Source organism: Stegodyphus dumicola, chromosome 12 (genome assembly GCF_044657685.1).
Source record: "Stegodyphus dumicola isolate Sdum_Otavi_A_Nest chromosome 12, ASM4465768v1".
Lineage (NCBI taxonomy): Eukaryota > Metazoa > Arthropoda > Arachnida > Araneae > Eresidae > Stegodyphus > Stegodyphus dumicola.
This window is the reverse complement of record NC_140779.1, coordinates 28455826-28469930: the sequence shown is the minus strand read 5'-3', so window position 1 is coordinate 28469930 and position 14105 is coordinate 28455826. Positions and strand designations below refer to the sequence as shown.

General features: G+C 29.6%; 1 protein-coding gene across 1 annotated transcript in view; it reads left to right on the top strand.

Moving 5' to 3' along the window:
- The window catches only part of alphaCOP (coatomer subunit alpha), a 62342-nt gene extending 49362 nt beyond the window's left edge, over positions 1 to 12980 (top strand). The window contains exons 10-13 of the mRNA XM_035355470.2: positions 439 to 525; positions 7110 to 7295; positions 8828 to 9098; positions 11599 to 12980. Of these exons, the coding sequence (XP_035211361.1) occupies positions 439 to 525; positions 7110 to 7295; positions 8828 to 9098; positions 11599 to 12722 (1668 nt within the window). The 3' untranslated portion in view covers positions 12723 to 12980. The remainder of the gene's footprint in view (positions 1 to 438; positions 526 to 7109; positions 7296 to 8827; positions 9099 to 11598) is intronic.
- Positions 12981 to 14105: the final 1125 nt, after the last annotated feature.

Below are 14105 nucleotides of genomic sequence, written 5' to 3'. Positions count from 1 at the left end.
TACAATTCATTAAAATGTTAAATGATGTGCATTTTCTGGATAAATTCTTATCGCGAAATAAATCATCAAGTTTTATAATGCACTGATAAATTGAAGTTGTTTGATTTTCTGAAAGGAAGACTAATTTTCAAATTTCATGGAGTAAGAATTTTATAGAAACTGTTTTATAATTAAAAAATAGGCAAGAAAAAACATGTCAAGATTGAGATACTTATATAACATCATAAGATTGTTTAAGACCATAAGATCAAATATGTAGAGAGGAAACTGCTAAATTTGTAGTCCAATTAAATTCACAAGGTGGTAAACTGTATTATACAAAATTTGCATTTTAAATTAGAATGCCTTAGATATAAGAATTATATGATTTATACATATATTTTAAGTAAAAATTCTTGCTTATCTGACATATTGACATTATATAACTGTTCTTTTCAGGTAGCTTTAGATGCTGCAAGAATATTAGATGATAAAGCATGTTGGGAAAAACTAGGTGAAGCTGCTTTACTTCATGGAAATCATCAAGTAATTTCGAATTATTTTCTTCAAATTTAAAATTGAGTAAATGCTGTTTAATTAGCATTATATTTTCAGTTTATATGCATTTATGTATTAAGTCTATATGGGAGCTACAAATAGCATTAGAAACTTCCGTTTCTGTATAAGCATTTATTTGAAACATTTACTAGTATACTAAATTCTCAGAAAGCTGTTTATAAGTTACGTATTCTTAACCATGACATATTCTTAACAGTTAAGAAACATATCATTAATCTTTCATTTCTAATAACTTAAGCAAGGAGAAATAATATTATTTTTAACCTTTTTAAAATGTAAACATAAAAATTTCATATAGCAGCTATATACATTACAGTTCATTAAAATGTTAAATGATGTGCATTTTCATGATGAATTCTTATCGTAAAGTAAATCATCAAATTTTATGATGCACTGATAAATTGAGGCTGTTTGATTCTCTAAAACGAAGACGGTAATTTTCAAACTTCATAGAGTAATAATTTTATAGAAACCAACTATTTTATAATTAAAAATAGGTAAGAAAAAACATTTATGCTTGAGATACTTGTATAAGATAAGAAAAATATTGTTTTTAACCTTATTAAAAAGAAATAGTATTTTTTTTTAACCTTTTCAAAATGTATCCTATATTCTATTAAAATTAAAATTGTTAATCATTAGAATTTCAGTGCAATGAAGGACAGAAGATAGCAAAATCAGATTTATTTTACAAATATCCTTTGATGCTAGGATAAAATGATTAAAATTTCAAATAGTTAAATGTGTAGAATTTGCAGAGACCACTACAGCGTGTATCTTCTATAGGTAGCAATAACTGCTGCTCCATAGTTGGGCATAGACTGCAGATATGTTGATATTAGCTTACAATATTGCAGATTGTTAGTTTATCTGTTGTTGATTTCAAAAGTCTAGAAAATTCTTTGGGCTTTCCATAGAAACAAGAAAGTGAAAGTTTAGGGAATTTAGTTCTGTTTTCTAAAGGCACAGTTTTTAATTTCTATGTGCGCACTTTCTGGATTTTCAAATTGATATAATATTGTTTTTCAACTTTAATTGGTATTATGTTTTCATTATATCCATCTACCATGTTAATTTCATCCTTAATTTTGTTTTTTTCCCCTTCAACAATTTATCAATATCATTATTTAGTAGGCTAACAATTTCAATTTTACTATTCAACTGTTCTAAATATCAATCACATACATCTATGTTGGCATCAGATTCATTCAAATGTTTGTTTATTTTTCCCACTTAAAATATTTGTTTATTTTCAACTTTAAATATTTGTAATTTTTCAACTTTATTTGTTTATTTTTAACTCAAATATTTGTTTATTTTCAACTTTAAAGTTTGCTCTGTATGTGTGTCACATTTAGTTCGCAATTTAGTTTTACAATTTAATTTTAAATTAATTCAATTCAATTTTACAATTTAGCCATTTTAATATATCAGTACTACAACAACAAGACAATTCTATACTGCCTAATAACACTTCAAGATCATCTAATCAGTTCAAAGAAACTCAAATAATGATTTCACAACCCAAAACCAAAACAAATGATTTCAAAACAAATGAAATTTGTTGACAAAACATAGTTTGTCAACAAATTTTCAAAACTAAAAAATTTTACAAACCCTATCATGCTGTTGTTTGAAAAGACAAAGTCAGCAGCCATCTGCGAATTGTATTTGATGGGGCGGCTCATGAAGAAGGAGAATTTTCGCTCAGTGTCTGTCATCATATTGGAGTGAACTTGTATAGACCTAATTTGTTTGAACTGTTATTGAAAGTTAGGCAAAGTTCTATAACGTATACATCAGATGTACAGCGAGCCTTGCTACAAATTGAAATCAATCCACAAGATCATTGATATACTAAATTTTTCTGGATTGATGATCTAAGTTCTAGAACATCAAGTGAAATAAAATCTATATCAAGTGAAATAAAAGAGATTGATGATCTAAGTTCAAGGACACATTACATATCAAGTGAAATAAAAGAAAGCTGGTAATCTAAAAATTTCCTTCCTTATGATAATCTCTAACTGAAGGGTGTAACAGAATTGATAATGGTTAAGAATAAAAGTATCCAAGTTAGAAGTTTAAATTAAATGCTGACTCTATATTATGAAAATTTTTACTTGTTTATGAGTTAACTGCAAGTGATTTATGTACTTGTTTTACCAATATTAGTTGGAGAACTCTGCCATGAACTAATTAAGTTTGTTTTATACCATGTTAGAAATATTTCTTCACCTTTTTACTTTTTGAACAAAAAAACTCTGCCTTTTAGTCTTAACCAGGATTAAAAAGAGAAGGGCTAGCTCATAGAGCTTTTTTCCCTGAAACAGGCAGTGGGGAGTGATGACGTAGCCATGATGACACCGAGTGCAGAGATGCAATTGACAACATAGAAATTAGCGTTTTAAATCTGAAGAACCAGCGTTTAAAATGAGCTGTGTATGAAAGATAGCTATAATTTAGAAGAGACAATGCTACTGCAGTATGCATTTTACTTTGAACATTAAAAAATTTAATAGTACTTACTCAATTTTAAAATAACAGATAAAATGCACTACTCTTAGCATAAAGTTCCTTTTTTTTTTATTATTTTATTTGGAGTGATTTTTTTTTCTTTAAATGCCTGTTTATTTCTAATCATTTCTTTATCTGCATGTTAACTAAGAGAACTGTACTACTGCTTCTAAGATAACTATAATAACAGCTATTTAAAATTAATCAAAAAACAACCTTAAATTGGCATAGTTTTGAAAATTTCTGCTAATCAAATTTTGAGTTTCAGCCTAATTGTAAATTTTACATTGGCATATTTTTCTCTCGATTCAATATAATAACATATATTTTTTAAATAATTTTGTAACTTAGGCTTACATCAATATTACATTTAAATAAATGCATGTAAGATTGTTATCTTAATTTAGACAAAACAACTTTACTCACAGTACCTAAAAAAATTATTTACTTATTGAAAAGTGGGGGTTAAGGAGGCAGATTTTCTTATGCCAATTACTTTAATATTATACTATTATATTTTATCTAGAATGCTAAGCTAGCACAAAATCTAATCAATAATAACACAGGATACAATAAAAATAACATTAACAATAACTTAACAAAATGAGTTCTCATTTGAAATATGCTTTAAGCTATTAACTTCTAAAATGTCATCTAGAAATATTTCAAATCAAAACATGTTATATATGCTTACTTGTACAATCACAAAGCAACTACAAGTTGTTGAAATATTGTTTATTGGCTACTACAACATAGAAAGAAAAGCAACCAAAAGGCAAAAAAGCAATCCACTTTTTTGCCTTTTGGTTGCTTTTCTTTGGGAAAAAAACATGCATTTCTATTTAAGAAACGTATTCTACAGAGCTCTTATGACAATGCAACGTGAAATATCTTCACTAGTCCACCTGATTTTTTCCTTCTTTTCTAGCAATGCGTTAATCTGTGTCTTTGTAAAAATATGCTTTAGATGTTTTTCCAAATTCTCCAATCTGTGCTGTTTTTTCCTAAATTTTGCTGTTTGGGATTTTAATTTCTGAATTTCCGACACAAATTTCTTTCTAGCTGTCCTCCACCTTCTTTGTCGCTGAGCAAAATTCTAAAATTTGTCTTTTCTCTATTTTTTAATATTTTATGACAATTTTCTAAGGATATTATTTTGTTCTTCAAATTTATCAATACGTTCCTGTTTATCTTTACACTTAGGGCATTCAGGGATATTGTCACTTGTGAGTTTTATTTCAAAATCATTCACATTTGATTTATTATTGTCAGCTTCAATTTCATTTTTGGCCTCAAAATAAATTTTCTTTGGGCTTAATTCATGTAGTCTTTCAAAAGCACTCTCCATTAGTTTTCTTTTCAAATGTCTCCAATTTCTCGGTGTTATTTCGTTTACTGCACACGATAAATATACTTTCGGCACAGTATTGCATTTCAGCAGTTTCTTTTGAGGCAATCCAAGCAAGCGATTTCTCATGTCATCTTCATAATCACTGCACAGAAAATGTTCGCCGCAAATTCTTGCGTTTTTCACTTTAATAGAATCCTGTCTTCGACATTTATGTATGCATTCTTTCGACAAAAGCAAATTGTCCTTTGGGAAAGCATGAAATACTATCTCTCTTCCTTTCATATTTCTATAAGTGTTACGGCACGTTGCTACAGCTCAAGAAGTCATATTATGTAAAGGATACTTTGAATATAGAATTTAAAAGGAAAACGGACTAAAACTATATATATATATATATATATATACACAAATTATTTGAAATATTTGCATTATTAGGAAACAAATATGTATGATTAAAATTAATTTGAGATATGCGACCACTAGAAAACTGTCTCGCAACTGAATGAAACTACAGTTTTAAACGTGCAAAATCAGAGCAGGTGTAACACGGACACGTCAGATTACTTCCAGTTAACCCCCTTCATGAGGCTCGCATCGGCGAGGAGTCGAAGAAAGGAATAACCTAGCCCTTCTATTTATCCTTGGTATTAACAGGATTTCGCTCTGCAAATTTTTCTTATCAAAAAGTTTTTATTTCAATCCAACGGGCCAGCTCTTAATTTTATATTTAAATACAACTTTCAGGTTTTATTTTTCATTTCAGGAAATCCCTGAATAATTTGATTTGTACATTAGCCCAGCCACTTTGTATTTGATGTTTCTTTTAAATATGTTTAATTCCTAATTTTTCATTTTAATTTTTAGTGTTCATATGCTACTTAGTTTGTTGATGTTTTATTCTGAGTGTGTTAAGGCACGCAAACACGTTGGGAAAAGGGACAACTCTATTGAGACTTATGTTGTTTTAGTTTGAAAAGAAAATAGATTATGATTAATACCATTTGGAATCTCAATATATTTGCTCGATGAAACATGTTTGCATGCTCTTAGTTAACCCGCTCACGACGGGCACCTCTGTTATTGAAGCGTTCTCTTGACATCTTGTGGGGATGGGCAATTCGCTCTGCTAAGCGTAACTTTGGAAAAAAATTCATATGAATTAAATTTTTTATCCAATTGTTCTAGTTTTTGGTACATTATGAGAAGAACATTCAGGTAGTTGTCAGAATTAATTTTAAACCTTTAGTGTTATATTTTCCTTAAAAATTTTATAAAATGCTCATTCTAGAATAATATAATTTTTCCTTTATCCCACAATTAAATATATATGGAAAAATATCTAAACAATTGTAGATTTTGTTTAACACAACACATAATTAAAATTAAAAATAATAAAACTGTGTTTCATAAAAATTCAATGTGAAAACAACGAAAAGAAAGCAATATTTCAAAAAAGAGACAGTGTATCTTTGAAACATGGGTGTATGCAAAGTCCAACATTGCAAATGTCACAGGGATAGAATATCAGCAAATTTGACTCATTTAACATTTGTGTATCTTCTACGGTCAGATAGTGCTTTCGTTTTGTCATTAAAAAAAAGAACGCCAACAATAGAACATTAAAAAAAAAAAAAAAAAAAAACTTTCGGTAAGCGATACAAAATATTCATCTCAATGCCAGAAAAAATCTAAGAGTAATAAAAAAATCTCTAATGATAAAACATCTATTCCTCTATATGGGGATTAAAAAAATAATAAAATAATAATAATAATAATAAAATTAATTAAAAAGTATTTCAGAGCATCGAGAACATGTTCGTTTGTTTGTAGTAAGAAGCATCACATTACTCAACACTAACGAATTATCATTTGTGTATATTCTTCCACGTTCAGATACCTATATCATAAAAATAAAAAGTACCTCAAAGCATTGAGAACACATGCATTTGTTTATATCAAATGACGCAGTTAAAGAGACATTACTTGCTCAACACCTACCCACGAATCTCCCTCTCATTCCGAAACAAAATACCAAAAATAAAGAACATTGCATAGGAATGAAGGTACACATACTTAACTTTCGATATATTTCCCCATAACAGACATACAGCTACATCTAGTGGCAAGAAAAATACTAATTAAACATTCTATCTAAAAAGTCAAATGTGGTACGCCCAGCCATAGAGTGAATTAAATGGTGATTCAAATATGACACACCTGACCGTGAGGTAATGTTCGCTGCAGATGCACATATACCGCACATATATTTCCGTACTGAACGAGTTCATCAACTTGGTTGAAGGCTTCAAGCACTTTTCTCTTGATAAGTTCTGTTTGAGGCTTTGAATGAGGAAGGTTGACTTTGTTATTTCTATGTGCATATTTTTAATCTTTATGTAGATTAGATGGGAATTATCACATTTTTTAAATATGATTTGTCACTGTTTCTCATAGCTATTCTGGAATTTGATATGTTGATTTGATCTATAATTTTACAGTAGTAATGTAAAATGAGGACTTGCTATATTTTGTACATCTATTTTATAAAATATTTTGAGATCTTGCATTGCAGAATATTTTTTGTTACTCTTTGCATTATGTGTATTTGTAGTATATAAGCTTTTTTTTTTTTAATTAAAAGTGAAAGATTTATGTAAAAGAACTTGCTCTTTTGTAATTGCAGGTTGTGGAGATGGCATATCAACGAACAAAGAATTTTGACAAATTATCATTTTTGTATCTGATAACTGGAAATTTGGAGAAATTGAAGAAAATGATGAAAATTGCTGAAATACGAAAAGACACTAGTGGGCAATTCCAGAATGCATTATATCTGGGCGATGTTGCTGAGCGTGTCAAAATATTAAAGGTATTTCGTATGTATATATTTTAAGTTTATTTTTTATGAATTTGTCTCGCATGGCATATTGACCTGTAAATTGTTTACGACAATTATTTTTCACCAGTGGTACATTCTTATAGGAGTAATTTAAAATGTAGCTATTCATTTTGTAGAGTTGTTAGGTTATTTTAAAGCAGGAGACATGAAAAATGAGCAGTGCTGTTGTCAGGACTCGAACCTGGACCTCTCTAATAAGTGCTAAGTGTGCTACCGTTACACTGCAAAGGCAGGGAAGTAGGGAGAAAATACCTTTTGATAGGTGACTGGAAATTAAAGGAACCCAATTGCCAAATCCTGGTGGTGACAAATTATTGCCCACCACCTTTTAGTTCAGGTGCCACTGTAGAGTCATTAGGTTATTATGAAGCTGGAGTACATGAAACATGAACAATGCCTTCACCAGGAGTTTAATCTGAACCTCTCAAGTATGTGCCAAGTGTGCTACTGTTACTCCATGAAGGCATGCTGGAAGGAGGGAAAGATACCTTATAATTTGTTTGATTTTTGCAGTAAAAATGATTTAAAAAAAACACCACTTATTTTAAACCCTTTAATTTTAACATTTTAAAATCTTTCAGAAGTATTGGAAAAACTGATCATAAAATTATATCTAGACAGATATCGTGAAGCATCAGTTAGAGCTAGACTGTCAACTATGCACAAGAAAGTGAACATTCTTGCAGAAGAACAGATTCATGGAGAAAGAAATTTCCAATAAGGTTAAAATATGCGGAGAAAAAATTAAATACGAAGAATCTTATCTCGTTTCCTACTCCATCTTACAGATTTCCTTTTGAGGAAGGAAAACTGCGATAAACTGATGTCCTAGAAAACTTTATTTTGGGACAATGAATGCTTTCATAAAAAACTGGGATGTCTCATGATCCTATTCCAAGGCATACATAGGAATAGCAAATTAAAACACTAGAGATTTTATCAACCAAGTTAAATAATAAAGCAAGTTCACAGAAAATATGTAATTAATTAACCCTCTCAGCATTACGGCCGGAAAATTCAGTACAGGAGGTTGCCTTCCACATTCATTATACATGAAAATTTCTGCTAGCTTTTAATGTATTCGATTTCAGTTTGGATGTATATTGGAAGAAAAGGAATCAAGGTACAAAATGAAAAAGTCATTTTTTAATTAAAATCAAGAAAATATCACTTATCCATGATTATTTGAGGAAATTTGAAATTTCAGGGTTAAACCCGTAATGCTCAGAGGGTTAAAAGTGGTGGTTAGAGATTATATAAGGGTAAAATTATATTTGTATATGTCTGTAGAAAGTAAGAAATATTAGTATTAGTTTTGTTTAATAACCATAGTTTTCAAAAAAAAATTTACTCGTAATTTCTTTTAAAATTGCTAATGTTTCCTCTTGGATTAATAGCCTTTCAGAATTACTATAAAATATTTATATTTTTTATTTTCATTTGCTGTTTGTTTGATTTTTTACTGTCAAGCTATTGTGTGTTAATTTTTCCTTTCCTTGCAGACTTGTGGTCAAACTTCTGTTGCCTATCTTTGTGCAGTGACTCATGGTTTAGAAGAGGAAGCTGAAAATCTAAAAGCGAGTCTGGAGGGTTCTGATGTCAGTTTACCTCAACCTGATCCAAGTGCAGTGTTATTGCAGCCACCTTGTCCCATCAATAAATCTGAAGAGAACTGGCCTCTCTTGAGTATATCAAAGGGATTTTTTGATGGCACTGTCGGATCACGTAAAACAGCATTAACGGCAGAAGTTGCAGATGATAATTTGGCTGAAGGTGATAATTTAGTTGAAGGTTTATTAGAAATAGTTCTTATGAATTATTCCTGATTTTAAAAAATATTTTTGTTACTGGAAATAAAAAAACCAAATGCTGCTAAAAATCTTATCCTTTATGGAACAAGAATTTCTTACCTCTTGAAATAAAATTGTGTTTCTTGCAATATATTTCATGAAGAAAAAAATGTTCAATTCTAAAATATTAAATATTTAAAAAAAATTATTTTTGATATATTTTCAAAATTCTTTTAAATAGTATAGCAGCTTGTTAAGAATATTTATATTCTTCCTGTGTCTCTCTTGAAAAAGCTTCAGCCTACTTACTCTCAAGCAGCTCAAAAAACGATTCATCTATTAAAAATTTTTAAAATGTTAAAACAATCAAAATTTAAAAAAGGGTACAGGTATTTATATTCTTGCTACCAGGTAAAAATAGCCTGTGCGTTACCAGCTCATGAAATTAAATGTTTACATTTGAATAATTTTTTTTAAAAATTAAATATTTACATTTGAATAATTTTTTTAAAAAATATCAATTTTAAAGGTTGTGCAGTTTGTTTTTGCATTTCTCTTTTGAGTGTAAAATGGTATAAATAGGAAAGCTTCAAAATAATTGGTATTTATATGACATATTAGGATCTGAATAAGTTAAAGAAATAGACATAGAAATTTGTAATTTGTATATTACTATGAAATCTCATTGTGACCCTCTAACTTTATTTTGTTTGATGGAAATTTTGTAGAGTTGGGATTTTGTAATTTATATATTGCTGGATACTAGAAATTTATTTTGTGTCATATTTAACATGTAAAATAATACTTCAAAATGTTATTTAAATGTATAGATGAAATGGCTTTTAAATGACTCATTTTCTTACATTAATGAATATTATGCTTTTATAATATCAAAAACATTAGAAAGATCTTATGTACTGTCATCTAGCAAAAACTTATTCCATGTACCTGAGTATTGTCTGTAAGGAATAGGTTTTTATCTTCTAGCTAATAATAAACCTACTGAAGGTATTTAGAGAAGGGAGGATTACAAATTTAGCAAATACAATTGTTAATTTTGATTTTTAGTGTTCTTCAGTCTCTTTTCCAGTAGTGGAATTTGATCTATAGTTGTTAAATTTTTATAATTAATTACTAGCATGATTAAAAACTGCAAATCCATTATGGAAAGTCAGTACACTTCTTTGTGTGCAATTAAACTAAACGTGAAATTTTTATTTATTTTTTAATGGGTAACCAGTTTAAGACGTTATTTATAATGCAAAAAGCGCATGGGATCGGTGATGTGATAAACAATATTGCATTCTACATAACATATATAAGGTTTCAAGTAATAGAATTTTAAGCAAGTTTGCACTGGGCTATAACATATTAAGAATCAGTGTAAAAAAAGGTAACTGAAATTAATTATTTATTATACATGTTAGAAATGATACATCTTTCTGACTTTTCATTGAGTTTTTTGCAGACCATACGTAAATTTAAAATATGTTTACTGAATTTTTAAATAAATTCTTTTTATAGTTTATTTATATGTAGAAATATATTAATGTGGAAATATATTAAGTGTTGGAATAAATCTGTTTTTCAAACATGAAAGATTTTGCTGAAATATAATGTGAAATCATAAATTAAACAAAAAAATTATTGGCTAAATATTTTAAGATCTAAATTTTTCTGCAAAAAAGATATAAAGAATTAACAGCTGAACAGTCCAAAACAAAACATGCTAAAAGCAATATAACCATTGCATTTTAATGCATGTTAGCAACTTCATCAGTTCTTAGTCTTATGGCTAGTTGAAATAGTATTGCTGGCTTTTACTGAGAAACTGACAAAAATATTTAGAAAAAAGTCTTGCTCTGGTATTAAACCGTAATATGATTTTTTAAAGCTTTAAATGACTAATTTTGTATCTAAATTTTTTTCTATCTAATGTTTCATTTGTTTATCAAATTATAACATGCCCATGATTTTCAATTATTTTACTGAATATGAATAAATTAATATAAAACTGGGATGGATTCGTTCCCATAATGGTTGTTTGCATTTTAATAACAAAGACAGACCCTCGCAAACTACCTGTGAAGGCCACGCTAACCCTTTCCCATCTAATTGTTGAACTTTGCCAGCATAATACAAGACCTGATCAATCACAGCAAAGAAACATGAATTGAGGAGTAGCAGAGATAGTACTAAGAATAAGTTTCTTTTGAATAAATAATAATACGATAGTTTCCTATAATTTATCCTTGACTGCTTCTCAGTTGTTATCTTCTTACTATAACTGCATCCTTCAGAAATGAAATTATTCACATAACTGTCTCCTCTTGATTTTCGGACAATAAAATTAGGAATTAGAGGGGAGAAATATGCTAGGAAATATATTAACCATTGTATTATTATTGTAGTTTAATCATCAATGTCTGTAGTCCCCTTGCCCCTATAAATATTTTACTATATTTTTCATTGCTTTTTTACAGGATGGGGTGATGATGCTGAGCTAGTCTTGGATGAAGAAGGTAATGTAGATTCTCTCATGGAAAGTGATAGTAAAGAAGGTGGTTGGGATATTGAAGATGAAGATTTGGAATTACCACCTGAACTTGAAGCAGCAACAGCTGTTACTGTTTCTGGTGAAGAAGGTTATTTTGTAGCTCCCACACGAGGTATTCCACAAACACAGACGTGGGTTAACAATTCAAAACTTCCTGTTGATCATATATTAGCTGGATCTTTCGAAACTGCATTCCGATTACTTCATGACCAAATAGGGGTTGTAAATTTTGAGCCATTTAAACAGTTATTCATGATTTCTTTTGCCAGAAGCCATACCTCATTCCAAGGACTGTCAGCAATTCCACCATTGAATGGTTTTATACTTCGTAATTGGAATGAAGCTGGAATGAAAAATGGTGTACCAGCCATTGGTTGTAAATTGAACACTTTAATTGAAAGACTGCAGTCTTGTTATCAGTTGACTACCTCAGGAAAATTTCAAGAAGCTATTGAACGTTTCAGAACTCTGCTTTTGAGCATTCCGTTGCTAGTTGTAGAAAGTAAACAGGAAATTTCAGAAGCTCAGCAACTTCTTGAGATTTGTCGTGAATATGTTCTTGGTTTGTCACTGGAGCTTGAAAGGAAAAGTTTACCAAAAGATACTTTAGACCAGCAGAAGAGAACATGTGAAATGGCTGCATACTTCACCCATTGCAAACTAGAGTCAGTGCACCAGATCTTAACTCTACGCACTGCTGTCAATTTATTTTTCAAGCTAAAAAATTTTAAAACTGCTGGGTCTTTTGCTCGTAGACTTTTGGAATTAGGTCCAAGAACAGAAGTTGCACAGCAAACACGGAAGATTCTTCAAGCTTGTGAAAAAAATCCAGTTGATCAGCACCAGCTTCAGTATGATGAACACAACCCATTTGCTATTTGTGGGCAGTCATATAAACCTATTTATCGAGGAAAACCAGAAATTAAATGTCCTTTGTGTCAAGCTAGTTACTTTCCAGAATATAAAGGTATTGTCTGCAGGGTATGCAGTGTTGCTGAAGTTGGCAAAGATACCATTGGACTGAGAATAAGCCCATTACAATTTCGATAATTTATGTTAGATTTGACTTTTTCTTATGTATCCTCTATAGGAAAAATTATTTTTTGAACTAAAAATATTATATTGAAAAAATTTACTATTTAAAGTTTCATCACCAATTCAGTTTTTAGGGGTAGAAATGTATTAAGTTCAACATTACTTAATATTTTTGCCATTCTGTAAGGTATAATTTGAGAATTGCTGATTTTTATTAATGCTTTTATGTATTTCAAGTATATGATTAAATAAATAAAGCAATATTAAATTTGATAGTTTTTCATGCATATAGTTTATTAACAGTGCAATTTTGAAGCATTCCTTCAAAAATCACTAATCATCAATTCTTTCCATTATTGCAGTATTCTTTCCTTTGGATGTGCATGATTTTGAATTTTTCACTGTAAATATGTTTTCATATACAGTGGCAGATTCATGATTTTGCTGCCTTTAGGCTGTCTAAACTATAGTTACTTTTTTTCAATTTACATTTGTTCACAGATATTATTTAGAGTAATAATTAATCAGATTGAAATTTCACATAATTTTGATGTAAATAAATACGTGACTTATAAAGTGAAAATATAAAATTGTAAGAAATTACACTCGCTCCACTTACAAAACAAAACAAATAATAATAATAATTTACTAAAATACAGAAAATCACAATTCAGTTTCTTAATTGTTTTTTTATGATCAGTGTTCATGTAATTAATTTTTAAAAACAGAAATACTTTATTTGTTTTACAATTTTTCTCATTCTTTTGCTTCAGGAAATTTTTTAATTTTTTTCATCAACAGAACAATTACATACAAGGTGTATCAGTACAGTAGTGACAAATTTTCAGGAGAAACAGAGTACACCTAGATGATGCGAAATCACATAGCAATGCATGGTCAGAAAAGCTTTTTTGGCACGGTAGTGATGACACAAAATGCAAAAAAAGAAAGGAGACAAACAGTGAAACGAAACATGTTTTTATTATGTTAGTACAGCAGAAACCTACAAATAAGAACAAACAACGATCATCATTAAAGAAAGTGTTCAAAATTACGACCCCGGATAGTGATGCAGGCTTCACTTCTCTGGCACATGGAAGATCTGCATCACGAATAGAAAATGGCATGGAAGATGCATGAAGCACGGTTCCTACATCACAGTCCAGGTTGTAATTTCGAACACCTTCTTTGATGATGATTATTGTCTTTTTATGTTATTTTTATGTTGTACTCTGACTAATAAACATGTTTTCTCACCCTGTTCATGTATTTTCTTTCTTGACTTTTGTGTCATATCTGCCGCACCAGGAAAGCGTTTCTGACCATGAATCATTCAGATGTACAGTTTCAAAATGAGATATTTTTTAGAATATATAATGCCACATCACTATTTGGGTA